Genomic DNA, 20,828 nt, shown 5'->3' on the forward strand with positions numbered 1-20,828 from the left:
AAAGTATTGGTAGAACTTACCTTGTGTCACTGTTTTGATTATAATTAAGGTTGATACAAGTCTTAAAGGCAAACTGGAGCTTTTAAAGAATGCTGCGGACTTTGGCTTGGGATCAGTAGTATGTTCAGGAGAAATATTTTGACATCCCTTCGGCACAACACCTTTAAACAGGTCTTCACCCAGTCTTCTCATTGTTGATGTCATTGTTGCATACTGTTATACAAGCAATAAAACTGTATGAAGTGAATATAGCATTCTACTAGGTAAATGCAAATGTCATTTAATTTACTCTGAACAAGTCTCATCAACATTATTCATGTTTCAAATGCTTTACATTTGAGATGTATTGTCCAGATGGAAAAAAGGAATATCAAAGTACACCAAGCAATATGTGAGCACCATATTATAAGCCACTATGCAGAAGGCTGTCTCGTCCTGACTGACACTCACTTCAGATAGCAAGAGCACCAAGAGAAGAACACTCGCAGATGATCTATAAAGCAGCACTTTTGAGACTCCAACAAAAATTCAAATAGGTGTATAAAAAAGCCTGCTATATAAAAGAATTAATAACATGTTATAACTGACTTCAGTGGAATGTGCTTTATCCTGGCCACGAATGCATTTCACGGAAGTAAGGTACATTAAAACCCGGAAAAGTTTATGTGGTTAAATCTAGAATTCTAGCTTTTCCTGCAGTATCAAGTTCTTGATTTTGGCATCCTATTCACAATAAAATAACTATCTTCTACCTAGCAAAAGAATTGCGAACGCAAGTACATTAGTACTGGAAGCAATTTATCCAACATATAAATGATATAAATAACAACTCCGGGTCAAATTCAGGTCAAGTAAAACATGGAACCTTCCGTAGAGAAGCAGTGTTAAATGCAAATGAACTACTTTGCATGAATACTTCTTACCTGTGTGCCTCCATCTAACTGCCTGATAGCCCAGTAAATGAATTTAACCACATGCATGTGCAAGTCAGGATTCACAAAGGGCATCCACTGAAACTGTTCAGCAACTAGAGGCAAAAACTGGAAAACACAAACATAGCATTACTGTCTTTTTTTCTCTTTCCAAAATTTGGGTCCTACCGATAGATCCTATTTGCAAGCTATTCCCAGTGGATATTTTTCCTGTGATGCTTCGTAATTTCACATGAAAATTACCTAAGCAAAAAAAGACAAAACCAGCAACATGGTTGGCTTACTAGCACCATGAATGTTTCTTTACTTCCAAGAGCGTGCCTTGCTCAGTAATTCAGACAAATTCGATGCTATTGTCAATGCTAATATTGCTACCTTTAAATTCTGGAATTCTGAAAGAGACAATACTATAAAACTTTTTTTTTGCAAAACTTCCAATTTTTCCCTCTATACTCCTTGGAGTGCACAAACATGGCATGCAAGCAGCAGCTGCTGTTTGTCCCCAGCATCTTACATGCCTCTGAACACAGAAGTATCAGTTAGCTATCATTAATATCACAATGTAAGGCATTTGAGTACATTAGCAATGTAGGGAAAAGCTGCACAGGTTGGAGGAGATGGTGTAGTCAAATGGCATGTTTAGGCTATTGTGGCAACACACTACCCAATGTTGTTGGAGAGTGCCATCTGGGAGGGGCCCAGTGAGCAACAGAAGCATACAGAAACTCCTGTAGGCAGCATTTATTTACATGGGAGAGCTCAAGGACAGCTCTTATGGGCTTCTGTTAGGCACCACCAGCAAGGGCAACAACTGGGAGCAATTGAGCAACTGTGTTATCTTAGGTGATGTTTCCAAAGCACAACTAGGGAAGAAAAAGCACCATCAGTTCCAGAGTGTGGGTGCTACTGACTCCAGGTGTTTTCTCCATGCCGAGGTGTGAAAAAGGAACAACATGTCAGCCAACAGCTGTTGGAACAGGAGCCTTGTAGGCACCTACCCAAAGCAAGTAGGAACAAGCTCAACAACAGCTACATCAGACAGAATTCTAGGATCACACACTACATCGTAGGTGTATTCATGCCACATCTAATCACTACTTTGCCATGATAAATCATAACACTTGTGCTTGGATTGCTTTTTAATAGCCCATCGAGGGGATATTCTAACCTCTAGGTTAGATTACGGCAATGCGTTATAAATGGGGCTACCTCTGAAGACAGTTCAGAAGCTTCAGCTGGTGCAGCATTCAGTGGCCAGGTTGCTCACCAGGGCAAGACAGTTTAAGTATATAATAATGCCAATTCTGGCCCGAATGCACTGGCTGCCAGTTAGTTTCCAGGCCCAATTCAAAGAGCTGGATTTGATCTATAAAGCCTTTAACAGTTCAGGAGTGCCTCTCCCCATATAAACCCACCTGGACCATGCAAACATAACCTCCAGGTATAGGGCGGTATATAAATTCAATAAATAATAATAATAATAATAATAATAATAATAATAATAATAATAATTGGAGGCCCTTATTTATTATAAATTCAATCAACAAGAACAATAACAGCAACAACTACTGGAGGCCCTTCTTTGTGTGCCTTCTCCACAAGGTCCAGAGGAGGGCAACACAAGAGTGGTCCTTTTCTGTGGTGGCTCCCCATATGTGGAATGCTCTCCCCAGAGAGGCTCGCCTGGTGCCTTCATAATACCTTTAGGCTCCAGGCATTCCTCTTCTCCCAGGCCACTGGCTAATTTAAAAGGCCTATAACCTTTTAAACTGTGTTTGGGGTGGGGTGCTTCTGTTTGTTACTATGGTAGGTATTTTTGTGTTTTTACTGTATATTGTAAACTGCCCTGTGATGCTCGGATGAAGGGTGGTATAGAAGTCTAATTAATCTGGGATTATAGGAAGTGATTGATAGAGTAACACTAATGCAGGGAATGGGGATTCTATTCTGGGCAGCAGATCTCTATGCATGCATTTGAACTACTGTATCTGGAACAGATTGCTGGATCAGATGCTAATGTTGATTATAATGGAGATTGCAAAAGCCAGTTAATGAAGTATTTATTGCAGTTAAGATTTTTCCAACTACAACGGAAGGCCCCAACGTTCCACATGCTCACAAATGTGTTCCTCTGACAAACAGTATGTCTGAAGTTGTTTCGACATTAATAGGCTTTAAATAGTTTCTGCATGAAACCTGGTAGATAGAACACATGTCCCACATGTGTACAGAATTAACAGGGAAATCCTACGTTAGATGTCAGTCACACTATGTCCATTAAGGCTAACTCTAGGTAAGTGTTTAGGATTGGAGCTTAAAGATACACAAAATACCTTTGTTTTGTAATTTTATATCACCTTCTACTTGGAAAAAAAAGTATTATATTCAACATTAGCCATACTCACTAAAGGCCCCCTGTAATTAATGTGTGTGACTAACTACTTTTCGGATGACTAACTTTGGATACAACCTTTATAGCTTTATACAATGATATGAAAGCATTAATCAGAGTGGCCTGGATAGCATCCAAATCAAGATAAGCAACGTTTGTATATATGGAAATGCTGCAATCATACATAAGGTTATATCACAGACTACACCCTGCGAACCTGAATAGCTCAGGTTTGGAGAGCACATGGCTCAGTATTATGAAAATGAACACGAATTCTGGGGCCTACAGCGTTGTTAGACACACATCGAAATATAATACAAGCAGTTTTACTGTAAAACAAGATGTAGGAAGGAGGAACCCTACCTTGATACACTTCTCCTGTGTGTAGTTTCTGCTGGAAGCAAGCACGCCTGTCAGAAGACATTCAGAAGCTTTCTCTTCCTCTGCTACCAATTTGCTCAGGTGCTGATCTGAGATCCAGTCCATTAACACCGTTAAAAGGTCATATATGTGCGAATTAATTGGTATCTGCAAACATAAAAGTGAATCTCTTAGGGCACAATTTGAAGAAGTTCTGTACCATGAGATAGCTATCTAAAGCGTGCATTGACTTGTGCCGTCTGCACTGCAACACACATCTGACTTGCATCAAGAGCACTGAGAGCATATGCAAATCTGCCTGGGGATAATGGTGATGTACTGGTTTGAAGAAGGGGAAAGTTACTCCATTTCAGCATCATATATATGGATGAGAATTCCTGCAGGATTGACACTGGGAATACAGGTATTTTTTATTTCTTATTACATTTCTAAACACATTTCTGGTACCTTCCTCTGTTGAGGTATGTCATTATTCTTTTTTGGGGAGCAGGGATTCTTCTTGTTACAAGTTCCTTCTTTTCAGAAATCCATTTTTTGCCTTTTCAGTTTCAATTAACCCCAGCCAGTGTCTTCTCAGAAACTAAATATAACCCAAGCTTATTGAAATGGGAGACATATTTGGAAATAATATTTTCAAGAGTACAGTGGTACCTCGGGTTAAGAACTTAATTCGTTCCGTATGTCCGTACTTAACCTGAAACTGTTCTTAACCTGAAGCACCACTTTAGCTAATGGGGCCTCCTGCTGCTGCCGTGCCGCCGGAGCACGATTTCTGTTCTCATCCTGAAGCAAAGTTCTTAACCTGAAGCACTATTTCTGGGTTAGCGGAGTCTGTAACCTGAAGCATCTGTAGCCTGAAACGTATGTAACCCGAGGTACCACTGTACTATTTATCCTACAACTCCCCTCTCAATAAACTATAGCAGTTCCAAACCAACATGTCCTTATGCATGCAAGAGAAAGAGAAAATGAACTTGTAAAATCTGGAACTGAATACTGAAAAAATATTGACTTACAGACTTACAGAAAATAAAATGGTTGGGTGTTGATGAGTGAATTCTATAATTAGATGGTGATGATGAAGATGATGATGATAATTTATTATTTATACTCCACGCATCTGGCTGGGTTTCCCCAGTCACTCTGGGCGGTTCCCAACAGAATTAAAAGCACTATAAAACATCAAAGGTGCAGGACAGAGAACCACAAGTCTTTTTATCTTTGGTCAGGGCTCAGCCTGACTCCCCTTCCCTTTTTGTATAAGAATTAGTATGAAAGAGGCCTCCCAGCATTCTCACAGGTCCATGTAAGATCAGTGTACACAGTTGGGCCAGATGAGCATTTACTGTTCCCAACCCAAATCCTGCAGAAAGCCATCTAATTCAGATTTTAATTTTATCCTGACTTGTTTTTAAGAGGTGATTTAATTATTGTTTGATTTTATATCAGTGTTTACATTTGATGTTAGCTGCCCTGAGCCCAGTTCCAGCCGGGGAGGGCGGGATACAAATAAAAGATGATGATGATGATGATGATCATCATCATCATCAGCTCTCTTTCTCTCCCCTTTCACTTTTCCTTCCTTCATTTCCCCCATTCCTTCTTTCTGCCTCCATTCATTTATAGATTAAGCATTTCTTTTACTTTGTATTGAGTATGAACTTTTGTATATCTTTGGACAAGTGTCAATAAATATAGATATAGATATAGATATAGATATAGATATAGATAGAGATAGAGATAGATATAGATACAAGTATCAATATAGATATAGATACACTATAGGGGGGAATGAATAGTGTGAAGCTTACTTTGTAACTTTTTGAAGTTATTGTTTTTTCTGGCTTGATAACCTTTCGTTCCTGGGCTGTGTGGAAAGCTTCTTTAGATTTTTGTATGGATAAAAATTCATGCTTCCGCTGTAACGGGACAGAATGAAAAGAAATTACATTAGGCTTTTTTCCCTGCAAAGCTGACAAACAATACAAAGCATATTGAAATATTACCTGCAAATTCTCTAAACGAGCTTGCACCTTTCGAGACTGGCCTTCCAACTTCTTGTTTTGCTCACTTACGTCATTTAGCTAAAAAAAGAAGAAGTGGAAGATGTTGAGCCAAGCCTTATAGATAAAACTTTTCTGTTATGTAGTGGGCGGTTCACAAATAATTCCTCTCTTGCTCATAAAACTGTCTGGGTAAGTCCTCCCCACCCTTCACGGCTTGTAAGAATGAAGAGAACTAGTCACCCCTTTATCCTCCTTTACATATGCAAAGAACAAGCTGCCAAGAGTTTGCAGCTGCAATTCTAAACACATTTATGGAGAAGTCAGTTTTGCTGAAACCAAGGAACATGCTTTCATGTCATTTTTTAGAGATGAAAGACACATGAGCCACTTCACGGTGACTGCATCCTTTCTGTGGTGTTTTTGAAAAGCAGTGTCCTGCTCCATGGTGAGGTGAGGCAAAATTCCAGCTGGGTACAAGGCTCCGTAGTGATGTATGGAAGTGAGAGCTGGACCATAATGAAGGCTGATCGCCGAAGAATTGATGCTTTTGAATTATGGTGCTGGAGGAGACTCTTGAGAGTCCCATGGACTGCAAGAAGATCAAACCTATCCATTCTGAAGGAAATCAGCCCTGAGTGCTCACTGGAAGGACAGATCCTGAAGCTGAGGCTCCAATACTTTGGCCACCTCATGAGAAGAGAAGACTCTCTGGAAAAGACCCTGATGGGAAAGATGGAGGGCACAAGGAGAAGAGGGCGACAGAGGACGAGATGGTTGGACAGTGTTCTCGAAGCTACCAGCATGAGTTTGACCAAACTGCGGGAGACAGTGGAAGACAGGAGTGCCTGGCATGCTCTGGTCCATGGGGTCACGAAGAGTCGGACATGACTAAACGCCTAAACAACAACACAAGGCTCAGGCTGTACTATCGGAATGCAGAACTTCAGCAACAAACAAAATGAGACTGGGAACTATAGAGTGGCAACAGCTGCCTTCCAATTGTCAGCCCTGCTTGCACTGGAAGGTGCTTAGAGGTCCATCCTGCAGCAGTAGCCTCCTACTGCGATAAGAATTGGGGAGCATCTGGTCTCACTGGGTCTCAGAATTTGAGGACAGCAGTGCCACAGGCTCATCTGGTGGAAGCACATCTGGGGCTCCTGCCCTTTCTGAGCCCTCGACTTCATGTCATTAAAAATTCTGGGTGCCTGAGAGGCACTAGTATGTTGTTTTTTTTAAAAAAGTGTGGTCAATATTTGTAAGAGCCACAATGGGCCAAGGCTCCCCCAAACGGACAAAGGCTCCTGAAACGGAACAGATGTAGCCAACCTGCAGTAGAAAGATGGGTACCCTATAGTTTGTTGAAGCTCTAAGACACCCACAAGCATTGGAATGCACAGCTGACAGAGAGAGAACCACTTGAACTCAAAAGCAAAGCAACTACATTAGGTGTGAATACTCTGGTGCAGCAGCTATGCTTTTAAAATAATTGCAAGACCTCTTCAAGAAGATAGTATTACACTAGGCTAGTATAAGGTAACATGTGAATTACGTTTAACTATTCTGGTAACTATATTTCTTACCCAGCATCACCCATACACCATAAAGCTAACAGAAACTGTAATAACCATTTAGTATTAGAACACTTTACAAAAAACATTCTGTTTATAACATTTAAAATGCCTGATTTGTGTGTATATTATTATTTATTATTTTTTAATTTATTAAATTTGCTTACCACCCTTCATCTGTAGATCTCAGGGCGGTTCACAACATAAAAATACAATATAAAAAACACTTGCCTGTTGTCTTAACGCATCATTCAGTTCCTTCAAAGTTTCGAATGATGATTTAAGCCTTTTGTTTTCCTTTGCTTTTTCTTTCAAAGCTTCAGACAACTGCTGAATTTCAGCTTCATGTTGCTAGAAACAAAATGAAGAACTTGTAAAGAAAAGGATTGGCAGTTTTGTGTTTTTGAAAGCATGTCCAAAATCACATTGAAACTATGAGTCACCCTGTCACATTCTTGACATAATGTGAATCCAAGACTCTTAAGATGAGCAAGGTAGAAAAGAAAAGAAAAATATAAAAGAAGATAAAACTGGAACTTATCTGTCATTGTGCTTCTCACATAAGTACCCTGCTCAGTGGAACAGGCCAGACTTAGGAGACAGGTACAGATTCAGACTTAGGAGTGCCAAGTGAAATATAAAGAAATCGATCCCCAATTGTATGAAAGCATATATATTGAATGTCCAAATTCTGATATAAGCTCTTCAGTTACCTCCTGTCCAGTTCTCTGGATAATGTCTACGCACCATACTACCCGTGACTAAGCTTTGGCCATACAGTCCCTCTCATTCTTCTGTTTTTCTAGTCACCCTCCTCAGAACACCCTCCTAAATATCCAGACATTATGTCTCTTGATCATCCAAAATGCTACTTGTTATGTTTTCCAGTTCTCTTCCTTATGCCTTTTCATAATTAGCTGCTATGGCTACATCTGGATGATTGGGTGAGCTTCCTGACCCCATAACCAGTCACTTTACACATCCCTTCACAAGAGCTGAGGGGGCGGTCTTGTCTTCTGCCTGACAAGAATAAGAGGAGCAAAGTGACTGCTTGTGGGTGTGCAAAGCTTGTTCATATCTTGACTTATCACCCTGTGATATGATTGAATGTGGCTTGTAAGCGATAAAGGAGCGCAATTATTTTAATTTAGATTGTTTCTTTAGTATAAACTTGTATGATTGCATAAATTATCTGGGGGAAATTTTACTTGCGGCACTACAGCATACAGAATATTACAGAGCGGTAACCTAAAAGGGAATATTTTCCTCTGGTGCACTGTTAGTGGGGTAGGATATATAAAAAAAAACAGCAACACACATCTGGCAACCAATGTGTCCCTTTGGTTTCAGATAGTACATAGGTAGAAAAGTCCGAGGTCGGAGCCAAGCAATACAAATTGAAAGCATTTGCAGATGACCTAGTTTTAACATTACAGGAGCCAGAATCTAGTTCGAAAAGGGTTTTGGAATTGATTCAAGAATTTGGTCAGGTGGCTGGTTTTAAATTGAACAAGTCAAAAACCAAAGTTCTTGAGAAAAACTTAACACCGATTGAGAAAGAAAGGTTTCAGAAGGAGACAGGCCTAACAATAGTAAAGAAAGTTAAATATTTGGGGGTTAACATGACTGCTAAGAACTTAAACTTATTTAAAGACAACTATGAGAAATGTTGGTTAGAAGTGAAGAAAGATTTAGAGATATGGTCAAACCTGAAGCTTTCCTTGTTGGGCAGAATTGCGGCTATTAAGATGAATGTATTGCCAAAGATGTTATTTTTGTTTCAATCTTTGCAAATTTTGGACAAGATGGACTGTTTCAAGAAGTGGCAGAGAGATATATCTAGATTTGTCTGGCAGGGCAAGAAGCCTAGAATAAAATTTAAAATACTAACTGATGCTAAAGAAAGAGGCGGATTTGCCCTGCCAGACCTGAAACTTTATTATGAATCGGCCGCATTTTGTTGGCTGAAAGAATGGCTGCTTCTTGAGAACACAGACATTCTGGACTTAGAAGGTTTCAATAACGTTTTTGGGTGGCATGCATATTTGTGGTACGACAAGGTTAAAGCTCATAAAGCATTCAAAAACCATATTGTCAGGAAAGCATTGTTTAATGTTTGGCTAAGATATAAAGACTTACTGGAGAATAAAACCCCAAGGTGGTTGTCACCAATGGAAGCAAAGGCACTGAAAAAGTCCAATATGGAGGCCAAATGGCCGAAATATTGGGAAATATTGGAACAAGAAGGAGATAAACTGAAATTGCAGAGTTTTGAGAAATTAAAAGATAAGGTGCGAGATTGGCTGCATTATTTTCAAATAAGAGAGGCCTATAATTTGGATAAAAAAATAGGTTTCCAGGTGGAAAAATCAAAACTGGAAACTGAATTGTTAGAACCCAAAACTAAAACACTCTCAAGAATGTATAACTTGCTGCTAAAATGGAACACGCAGGATGAAACAGTTAAATCTGCTATGATTAAATGGGCACAAGATGTTGGTCATAACATCATGTTTGCTGACTGGGAACAGTTGTGGACCACAGGTATGAAATTTACGGCATGTAATGCCCTAAGAGAGAATATTATGAAAATGATATACAGGTGGTACATGACACCAGTCAAGCTTGCAAAAATCTATCATTTGCCCGATAATAAATGTTGGAAGTGTAAAGAAAATGAAGGAACATTTTTTCACCTTTGGTGGACGTGCCCAAAGATTAAGGCTTTCTGGGAGATGATCTATAACGAAATGAAAAAAATATTTAAATATACATTCCTTAAGAAGCCAGAGGCCTTTCTCTTGGGCATGGTCGGCCAATTGGTGCCAAAGAAGGATAGAACTTTCTTTATGTATGCAACAACAGCAGCAAGAATTCTCATCGCAAAGTATTGGAAGACACAAGAGCTACCCACCCTGGAAGAGTGGCAGATGAAGCTGATGGACTATATGGAATTGGCGGAAATGACTGGCAGAATCCGAGACCTGGGAGAAGAGTTGGTGGAAGAAGACTGGAAGAAATTTAAAGACTATCTTTGGAAATACTGTAAAATTAATGAATGTTAAAATTATGCTTGGATTGGTAATAAGTGGTAACTAGTGACAAAAGTTAATAAGATTATGTAAAAAATGTATTGATAAATGGTTGAAAATATTGAGGTATAATATGTTATGACACAAAGTTAAGATATTTGAAAAAGGGTAAGAATTTGCTGAATTAAGTATGTAAATGGGAACACAAAAGGGGGGAGGTGGGAGGAGGTCAAGGATACAAGCATATGACTTTGAGGATATTGAGAAAAATGGATTTGTTTTATCTTTTTAATTTTTTTTTTCTTATCTAGCTGTTTTTTGTGTATTTTGTGTGTTTTCTTTTTTGTATTGTCTATTTTTATTCTGTAAATCTTTATTTTTTTTCTCTTGTAAAACTCTAATAAAAATTTATTTAAAAAAAAAAACAAAACATAGGTAGAAAAGTCCGAAAAGCCTGGGACACCAATTTTCACACACACACAGACACACACACACACCCATGGCCATGGCGGCTCAATTATCCAAAGTAATGTATTTAGCATTAACTCTGGAAGTGCATATTTGATTCTGACCAAACTAAGCCTCCTAGAGCAAAATATACATCAGCCTCTAGAGCAAGGCTTACCGTATTTTTTGCTCTGTAAGACTCACTTTTTCCCTCCTTAAAAGTAAGGGGAAATGTGTGTGCATCTTATGGAGTGAATGCAGGCTGCGCAGCTATCCCAGAAGCCAGAACAGCAAGAGGGATCGCTGTTTTCGCTGCGCAGCGATCCCTCTTGCTGTTCTGGCTTCTGGGATTCAGAATATTTTTTTTCTTGTTTTTCTCCTCCAAAAACTAGGTGCATCTTATGGCCTGGTGCGTCTTATAGAGTGAAAAATACGGTATGTATGTTTTGGTGGAGATTACTGCATTGCAGGAAGTTGGACCAGATGCCCCTTGGGGTCTCTTCCAACTCTACATTTCTACGTATCAAGTAATGAGAGTTTCTTAGCTGAGATGTGAGAATGGTTCCCACCCTTGTGAATATTTTAGCCAGAAACATTTCCCCCTGGTAAAGAAGCATTTTTAGAAGTAACCATACCTCTTTCATAATTTGAAATTTTGTGTGAACTTCCTCCTCAACGCTTCTTATCTTGGTCAAAGCAGCTTCATGTCTACAAAGCAGGGTCTCTCGTTCTACTAAACAGTGCTCACGTCTTTCAAGTTTTAAAGCATATTCCTCCTGGGCTAATTTTTCTTGCTGCATCAGAATAGAAGAGAAGGACAAACTGTGGTACTGTGAGTAAATTTTCATAAAATCCAGCATTTTCTTCCTGCAATTAAGTGTCCCTGCAATTAAGTGTCAGAACAAATGACTACTCAACAAAAGATGTGCTAGTCTGCCTTTCTTCCTTCCTTAACGTACCTTTGGCCTGAAAGGGCAGAGCTGAATCTTTTCCGATCACTGGTAACAATGAAGGTAGCTTAAATAAGCTCGTATATAGCAAAGAAGACTGAAGTAAGCAATTAAAGTAACTCAGTCATAACCACATTAGCTGCATATGGTACTGAAGGTTACTCATTTCTATATGACAGCCTAGATCAAACTTTAGTTAAAAAATTGAATTTCCTCAGTTTGAAGTAGTATTTTACATACTTTAATATTCACATTATAGATGGAATTTAATACAGATGTAAAATTCAATAATAAAAAACTGGAAACGTTGGTTAAAACTGATGTTTATAGCACTGCAACATCTAAACAATCAAATAATTCAGGAAAATTTGTTGAGTAGAAAAACAGAAACATGATATTAACAATAAGGTCATGCCACTGCAGGACAGAGAACAGTAAGAAAACATACATGATGTACATTAAATTAAAATCACTATTTTTATTTTTATTTTAAATCTACCGATAGATCATTATTGATTTTTACCTGCAGCTTTTGATGTATGATAGATAATTCACGATAGATTTGATTGAAATGAGATGGTATCAAGTTTTTCCCATTTAGTTCTTGGGTTTCAAGAATTCTCACACTCTCTCTTGCTGGTTCACCACCACTATCGTAATCACAAGATGTGGTCACTGTCAAACTGGATGGCAGAGTAATGTCTAATGGGTGAAAACAGACGCAGACATGCTCAGAAGCTCAGTGTACCATTCCTCTGTTTAGAGCAGGAGACTGTTAATCTCAGGGTCATGGGTTTGAGCCCTGCATTGGGCAAACGATTCCTGTATTGCAGGGCGGTTGGACCAGAAGACCCTTGTGGTCCCTTCCAACTCTACCATTCTACTTCTGTTGAGAATACATCAAGTAATCAACATAATGTGTGAACCAGTCTGAAGTGACCTTCAAAGCCCTCATCTACAGGTTTACCTAGCCATATCTAGGAGCACCCTGAAAAATGTGAATCTGTCCTAGAAAAGGATGACCGACCCCCCCCCCCGAGTTGACCAATGCACCCACCATCAAATCATCCACCTTGCCTAGACTGAGCTTCCGTTTCTTGGCTTTCATTAGTGTTTCTAATCCCACACACCAATTTAGCATGTTCTCTGCCTCATTTAAAACAGATGTAATGGGGAACTGTAGCTGGGTGTCACCAATATACTGATAACACTCCCCTCCCAATCCTCAGATGATCACTCTCATATTGAAAGGCGTGTTGCCTCCATTGCACAAATGCTCTAGGGGCCAAGCAGCCCCAAGACCTTCTTTTGCAGTCAATTCTCCAGTGTAAGAGCAAAACTACTACTTGCAGAGCCTGCCCAGGATACCATAGCTACTGAATGTTGTTGAGAAGTCCAGAATGAGCAATGTCATGATACTCACTGTAATCTCATCCTGAAGTTGTAATGTCTTATTACTTGGCAGACAGATGTCTAGCTACCTCTTTAGACTCTGAAAAGCTATCACAGCTACTATGCAAAGGCATTTTAGACTGCAGTTGATTATTGGAATTGTGTGCTGTATGCTGTTTTTTAGGTTTTTGTTTCGTATTGGTGTAGCTGGATTTGTAGCTGGTTGACTGACCGAACCCAAAGAGTGCTCAATAATGGTTCCTCTTTATCCTAGAAAAAAGTGACAAGAGGGGTGCCACAAGGTTCTGTCTTGGATGAAGGTATCGAGGGGGTGCTCATCACATTTGCAGATGACACCACACTGGGATAGGTAGCAAATGTCACCGAAGACAGAAATGGGATTCAAGATGACCTCAACAAATTGGAGAACTGGGCCCAAACTAACAAAATGACTTTAAATAGGGACAAATGTAAGGCTCTACACTTAAGCAGGAACATCCAGCCGCACAAATATAAGGTGGGGAACGTCTGGCTTGCCAGCAGTACATGCAAAAAGCATATTGGGCCACAGTAGACTACAAGCTTAACACGAGTCAACAGTGTGATGCAGCAACAAAAAAGCTAATGTTAATCTAGGCTGCATCAACAGATGTATAGTGTCCCAGTCAAGAGAAGTAATAGTCCTGCACTATTCTGCCTTGGTCGGAACAGAAGTCTAAGTGGATCTCCAGTCTAGAGGTATACTTTGGTTCATCTCAAATGGGGGGAAAGCTTCATCTCCTTCCTCTGAGAGCAATGCTTACTGTTGTAAATTTTGGACATAAAGAAATGCAGTTAACTAGAAATGCTTCCAATACATTGCTTTGTTGCATATAAAGAGCTGTTATGTAGCTAGCAACACAGGGTTATGTTCCGCTGCCCATGTATAGAAGAACACAGGCCAGCCAGGCAAGACACTTCCAATAGTAGAACAAAGGGATACTCACCCACCTGTCTGGAATTCGGAAGAGATGCCTCCCCCATTGGCACAGCAATCATTGCCACTGTTGCATCCATGTAATGGGGGGGGAGGGTAAATTACCCACCATGCTTTCCAACTAATTTAACACAAAACTTCACCTGTGAAGATGTGAATTAAGAGAGGGGGCATAGTCTGAACTGTAACTTACTACCTCATATAAGATGTCACTACCAATCCTGGAGTAAACGTGCTAGAAAAAAATCATGCAGTAAGTCAGCTGGGCTGCCAGTTACATATTTCATTTAATTTCAGGTTGCGAATGGGCTATCAAATGAGATTTCATTTGAGTTGTATTAGAAATCATAAGAATATGATTACCTGATTCTGAATACGTGTCTCTGGGAAAATCTCCAATGAACTCAGGCTGTATGTCACGCTGACTTGAGCCATATAGAGAATCCAACTCATCACCCTGCCTAATAGACACAAAATGATTGCATTAAGCTACACACTGTATAAAATAATGTTCGTTCACATTCCTTGTTCAGTGGGAAAGATATCCAATAAAACTTTCAGATCTTAAAATATATTATTCCAGGGTGCAATGATGAGACTCAGCGGTATGCTTTACAGCAAAAAGAAAAGACTGGCTCAAAGAGTAAAATGGTTTTCTTACCGACTTAAGTTTTTAACATTCTTCGAAGTGTCTGAAAAATGCTTTGTATTTTGCTTTCTTCTATTGCCAGTATATTCTAACTGTGAGGAGCATTTGAGTAATGATGCAATTGTATCATCAAGTGAGCTGTCCATTTTCTCTGCAAGGAAACAATATAGGATTGTGGTAATTAGAAAAACAGAGCAACCCTGCTAATGTACCCAGCACGAGTACCTGAAAACCCTGCTAATACTTTAAACATGCATCTAACCGCAAGAGCCAGTCCCCACAAATCTGGGACTAGGAAGAGCAAACTCTGGGTGAAGGAGCAAATCCTAGGAAGTTTTCAGCATTGGCAACTGGTTTAATATGTAGTCGTTATAATGATTAGCAACCTGTCCACTCCCCACTTCAAAAAAGACACTTTGCTGCATTTATAAAGCCAGCGGAAAGGGGGAAAAACACCCCCAACCTCCACAATTCATAGAGAATTGGAGATAAAGAGTTTTTGTGTTGGGCATGTTAGACAGAAGCACTTGATATAGGAAATGCAACAGAGTGAATGAGTTTGAGAAATGTTTATCAGCAGCTCTTATTTTGTATACAGGCGGCGACCATTTTGCAAGCATCCAACTGATGGGCGACCGCCGAGACACGCACCGCTTTCAGCCCCGGAAGGGATGTGCGCAATGACTGGGAACACAAGACTTTGACACAGTAGAACAGCTACTCTCTGACTTAAACATCGAGACCACCTGCTCTTAAAGGTATTCCCAGGTTTGTTAAGAAGCTAGCATGTGAGCACTGGCCCACAATCCTAACCATATCCTCTCAGTGGGACTTACTTCCAGTCTAAAACTCCCAAATTATTAACTTTCCACGGCACCTAAAACTCCTAGGTTCAATAGCATGGGTACTTGTCTGCAGGCTGCAAACTAAAGACAATACAAATTAGGAAAGAATAAGAATTAAAAGGAATAGGAAGGTCAGGCAGAAAAGGCCAAAGAAAAGAAATGCGTCCTTGCGCTAAGAGACTGCACCCCCCATTCTATTTTCCTAACTTTTTCACATCAAAATTTAAGAATTATTTTTAAAAAATACCGGTAGATCAAACACCTTTTAAAATGCCTTACCTGTAGATATTAGGGACCTTCTACTTTTGCATTTGGCCTGTGCTGCATCCAGAGAATTATTCTAAAAGAAGAATTTTGTTCTATAATTACTAACATCAAAAATATGCTGGCCCGTTACATCTACACAATGTGTGTTTATTTGATTGTTTTGAAGTGACATTTCACCTTTAAACAGGAAAGGGTTTTCCATTAAAACTTTACAAGAAATCAAAAGTGTTTTCCTTAAGCCAGCCCTTAAACAAAACATTTAAGCAACTGTGTGTGTGTACACACACACACAAAAAAAAGCAAGAGAACATTAAGAAGAAGGGGGAGTAAATACAGACAGACATTTCTAATACTGGTCTCCACACAAAGGGGCAGAAAGTTCCACAACTTGTTTTTAGCGGACCAAATGTGACACACACACACTCAGTTTAGAGCTGCCAGTTAGTGCATGTGCACGGGAAAAGGTTAGGAAAGCCTTTGTCAAACAAACGAAGAAATCGAATTAAGTCTCACTCTTTGTTTAAGTGTTTTATTATGTTTTGTGCATCTTTTTGTTTGTTTGTTTAATGACAGGGGCCCCTCAACAGCTGGAAGTAGCCACGGCCCCCCTCTGGGCCTGAGTATGCCTCTGGGCATGTGCAGAGTGGCTTCCCAACCCAAGACAAACATACATTTAGGTCTGCAGGCTGAAGGCTTTTCCGAAGGACGGGAGCCCCCAGCACCTGAAGAACCGAACAGGTGAGCGGCCGGAATTAAAGTGCTACACGAGAACGGGGGGGAAGCCAGCAGCACTCCTGGCCCACCCCGCGTCTCGTGGGAACGGAAGAACACGCATTTGCAGTTTGCCCTCCTGTCCAGGCAGCTGTTCCACACACGCAAGCCCACCCTCCCTCACGCATTCTCGCCCGCAGGGACCCCACCTGTCCGGCCAGGTAGCGTCTCCTCCAGCGCTCGACTGAGGGGCTCAGCTCGGCGGAAGCCGCCATTGGAGGAAGGGCAGAGACAGTCAAGCAGCCCGCGGCCGCCTCCGCCACTCACAGCAACGGCCCGAGGAGAGGACGAAGGGCGCCTGCGCGAAGACGCTCATTACAGCGGTTGCCAGAGACAACGAGGAGCGGGAGGCTGCGCGGCCTGTTTCGACCTAAGACTCTCTTTTCCTCACCCGCGGGAGGGGGAATCAGCTTGTTTCTCTTTGACGCCGCAGGAAGGGGAGGGAACTCCCTGGAGGAGCTGCCTGCCTTTGGATTGTATAGTTGGAAGGGATCCCCCCATGTCATCTATCCCACCCCCGCCACGCAGCAGCATTCTCTACTAGATCATACATTGCAGAACTTCTTCTCCGCTTTCCCCGCTGCATGACCTGGAAGTTTTTTGAGCATATGTTGCATGGTTAGTTGCTTTGTATGCTTTTTGGCTGAGATGGCATTGCAGGGGGTTAGGCTAGATGACCCTGGGGGGGGGGGAGAGGGGTCATCTAGTTCAACTCTTTTCAAATAACTTTTACTAGAAAACCGGAGGCATTTCGTATTTTAGATAAAGAGATCCCAAAAAATCTAAGAGAGGTATTCTTGTATGCAACCGCAGCGGCTCCTATACTTGTGGCCAAGGGATCGAAAGATCACGAGGCTTCAAAAATAACAGATTTTGGCAAATCAAATTACAGGAATTGGTGGAGACGGCTCAACTGACAAGTAAACTCAGAGGAAACTCAAAGTGAAAATTTGCAGGAAAATGGGATGGTTATAGAAGATATGTTCAAAAATACAATAATAGTTTTGACTCCGTGCTAGCATTCGAGTGATAAAGGAACTAAAAGGAGGTGGACAACAATTAAGGATTTATTATGTTTTCAGAATGTATTGGGAAATTTATATAGAAAGGTTTATTGTTTTGTGTACATTCGATTGTAAGATAAAATATATGCAAAGGGACTTGACAGGAAGTCAAAGTTAAAGAAAAGATTTTGGAAGGTAAAAGGGGAAAAAAAATTTCCTTTCGTTATCATTTTGTGTGCGGGTGTGGGTGTTTGCACATATGTGTGTTTTTGTATGGAATGTTTGGGAGGAAATAAGACGGTAAATAACAAATAACAAACTATATATTGATGTATGTAATTTTTATTAATTATATTTAGTGGTAGCATGGCTGTATTGTTTTTTGTAACATAAAATTCAATAAAAAATATTTTAAAAAATAAATAGTCCAGCTCTTTTCAAGATCCTATTATTCACCATGTGCACCCAACACAGTGAAATGGCGCTTGGCATGCTTCAATCGTTCAGAATGCAAAAAGCCACCAGCAAACCTTTTGTAAATTCCATACTTGGCTCTTGCTGGCTGGTGACTTGGATGCTATAAAAACCAGTAATCAGTGTTAACCATAAGTCTCCGTGTTTGCAGCCTTCAGCAATGAACTCCTTGGGAGTCCCTTCCAAGCAAACGCAGAAGATCCGTGCTTTTTCAGTTCAGTGCATAGGAGCAGGGGCCAGGTGGGGAGAGATTAAGAGCAAGATCTATTTCTCCTTCAAAATTCTCCATAGCAAGACCAGGTCATGAGGTACCACCACAATTAGCAAAGAATGATCACCATGGCAGTATTTACTTATATGCATTTATATCATTTTTAATCCACCTTTTGCCGCCAGGCAATCCTCGGGTGGGTTAGAAAATAAAATGAAATTGTTCAATGTAATTAAGAGACATAAATTGTAATTCCATGAGCTGCCTCCTCTGTCTTAGGGGTTGCCAATGCTTTTTGGACTGTGTGGTTGTAACACAAAATGAAGAGTAGCTGCTCCTTGTCCTCCTCCCACAGTATTATTAGTGGTTCTGATCCTACCTTCAGGCTCAAATCCAGAGAGTGCCTTATGTTATGGGGACTATCTTGTCTCTAGTGGTATTTAATATCTACATGAAGCCGTTGGAAGTGGTCATTAGGCATTTCAGGGTGAGGTGCCGTCAGTATGCTGATGGCACTCCGCTCTATTTCTCCTGCTCAAATGAATCAGGAGAGGCCATGCAGTCCCTGTGCCATTGCCTGGACAGTGGTGAGATGGCTGAGGAAAAACAAGCTGAGCTTGAATCCTGGCAAGATGGAGGCACTATGGGCAAGTAGTTTCAGCGCCCAAGAAACTGATCAATTACTACTCAATATGGAGTTAACCTTGAAGAGCCGCCTTCACAGGGAGTGTAAGTTTGTGGGTGTTTCTGGGTCCAGCTCTGTCACTGGTGGCTCAAGTGGCTCTCTTACCAACTCTGGTTGGTTTGACAGCTACAGCTATTTCAGGACCATGAACAGTAGCTCATGCACAATTACTTCCAATATAGGATTGGTGCAATGCGCTCTATGTGGGGCTTCCCTTTCACTTGATCCAGGAGGCAGGCCGTTTCAGCATATAACATCTGCTCAGAGATCTGCACTGGTTGCTAATTTGCTACTGGGCCAAGTTCAAGTAGCAACTTGGGACCAGTTTACCTACAAGATCACTTTACCCCATGTCTATTCAACTGGCAGAATTAACAGACTACCCATTTTGCATTTGTAAGAACTGCACTGTATAGTGTGGCAGTGCCTGCACTTTGGAACCCCTTGCCTATTGAGATCAAGTAGATGTGTCTTCATTGTGCTCTTTTTAGCACCCGCTAATACATTGTTTAAACAAGCTTATCCAGAGGCTAGAAAGTTGAGACAATTTTAATCTGTTTTAAAGTATGGTTTCTCAATTTTATTTTATCCTCTCGGGGTTTTGTTTTTTTACAATCAAGTGGTATATAAATGTTATGAAATAGTTAATAAAATAATAATAAATAAATGGTGTCCAAAAGTACTGAATAGAGATCAGCAGATTCCAATTCTATGATTTGTTCACTAATATACAATTATGGTTCATGTGAATGAACCACTGCAGACTGCCCAAAGCCACACACTTCATTTACACATGCAGGCAGGCAAGTCAACATAAATGTTTTGCGGTTGTCTGTTGTTCAAGGAAGTCAAGAGAGGAAAGTAGTAATCACACACTAGTTTGTAATTTTATTTAAACCATTCAGTTAAACTAGGAAATTGCACAAATCAGAGTAATAGAACTTCAGACTCGTATTTAATTTTAAATCATTTAATACAAAAATGGGGATGAAACAAAAATACACCTAAAATTTACCAGTGTTTGAACTTTTATTTCACAACATGCAGTCAATTGAAACACTAAAAAAGGACTCAGCTATAAGCTGTAACTTTACATTTATACATCAGAAATGTTCATTTTAAAAGAAGCTGAACATAATTTTGTCTAAATCTGAACATTTATTTTAATCCACATACAGGTAATAGCAATGATTTTATATCTGACCACAGTCTGTAATCGAAATTCTTTTTGACACTACTCCTTTAGGTGAGCCAAAAGATTCTATTTTTTTCACGACATCCATCCCATCCTTTACAAACCCAAAAACAACATGTTTAAAGTCCAAGTGCTCTGCTTTTTTGAGAGTGATAAAGAATTGGGAATTATTGGTGTCTCTGCCACGATTTGCCATCGACAGTAAGCCAGGGCCAGTGTGTTTTATTTCAAAGTTTTCATCCTCAAATGCTTCTCCATAAATGGACTGGCCACCTGTACCATCCTGTCTAGTGATATCACCTCCCTAGAATGTAAACAAATAGAGAAAATTCACTTGGTTATAGTACATGTTGAAACATCTGAAATGTGTGTAGAAATACATTTTACCAGCACAATGTGGTGTCCCATCTGGTGTTCTCAACTGTTAAATCAACAGTGGTTTCATTCAGCTCCTGTGTTCAGCTATTGCAGCAAACCATGGTGAGTCATTATATTATGTACACAAGCAGCAGCCAAGTCTCAGGTAAATGTCATTTGAGCCCAAAGTTCACCACCACTCACGCACACATTAATAACAAACCATGGTTTGTCAGGTTTGAATGCAGTCATGGTTTTCACTTACATTTGCCTTTCATTTTCATATATAAGACT

The 20,828-nt window shown here is 40.2% G+C and overlaps 2 protein-coding genes across 10 annotated transcripts in view; both read right to left on the reverse strand.

Moving 5' to 3' along the window:
- The window catches only part of CCDC138 (coiled-coil domain containing 138), a 30,132-nt gene extending 13,157 nt beyond the window's left edge, over positions 1–16,975 (reverse strand). Inside the window, exons 1-12 of one of the 2 annotated variants that reach the window (XM_083610707.1) lie at positions 16,758–16,975; positions 15,850–15,910; positions 14,738–14,876; positions 14,440–14,537; positions 12,232–12,410; positions 11,394–11,552; positions 7,511–7,630; positions 5,712–5,789; positions 5,517–5,624; positions 3,688–3,852; positions 924–1,040; positions 21–213 (exon numbers count right to left, since the gene is read on the reverse strand). In XM_083610707.1, coding sequence (XP_083466833.1) covers positions 21–213; positions 924–1,040; positions 3,688–3,852; positions 5,517–5,624; positions 5,712–5,789; positions 7,511–7,630; positions 11,394–11,552; positions 12,232–12,410; positions 14,440–14,537; positions 14,738–14,876; positions 15,850–15,910; positions 16,758–16,823 — 1,483 coding nt within the window. In that variant the 5' untranslated portion in view covers positions 16,824–16,975. Of the gene's footprint in view, positions 1–20; positions 214–923; positions 1,041–3,687; positions 3,853–5,516; positions 5,625–5,711; positions 5,790–7,510; positions 7,631–11,393; positions 11,553–12,231; positions 12,411–14,439; positions 14,538–14,737; positions 14,877–15,849; positions 15,911–16,508; positions 16,716–16,757 lie in introns of those variants that run through there. The other variant, XM_083610708.1, reaches the window with a different exon arrangement.
- Positions 16,976–19,844: 2,869 nt separating this feature from the next.
- The window catches only part of RGPD4 (RANBP2 like and GRIP domain containing 4), a 38,535-nt gene continuing 37,551 nt past the window's right edge, over positions 19,845–20,828 (reverse strand). For all 8 annotated transcript variants that reach the window (XM_083610312.1, XM_083610310.1, XM_083610311.1 and 5 more), the window contains one exon: positions 19,845–20,481. In XM_083610312.1, the coding sequence (XP_083466438.1) occupies positions 20,176–20,481 (306 nt within the window). In that variant the 3' untranslated portion in view covers positions 19,845–20,175. The remainder of the gene's footprint in view (positions 20,482–20,828) is intronic.

The sequence above is a fragment of the Podarcis filfolensis genome, assembly GCF_964270895.1.
Source record: "Podarcis filfolensis genome assembly, chromosome: 4".
NCBI lineage: Eukaryota > Metazoa > Chordata > Lepidosauria > Squamata > Lacertidae > Podarcis > Podarcis filfolensis.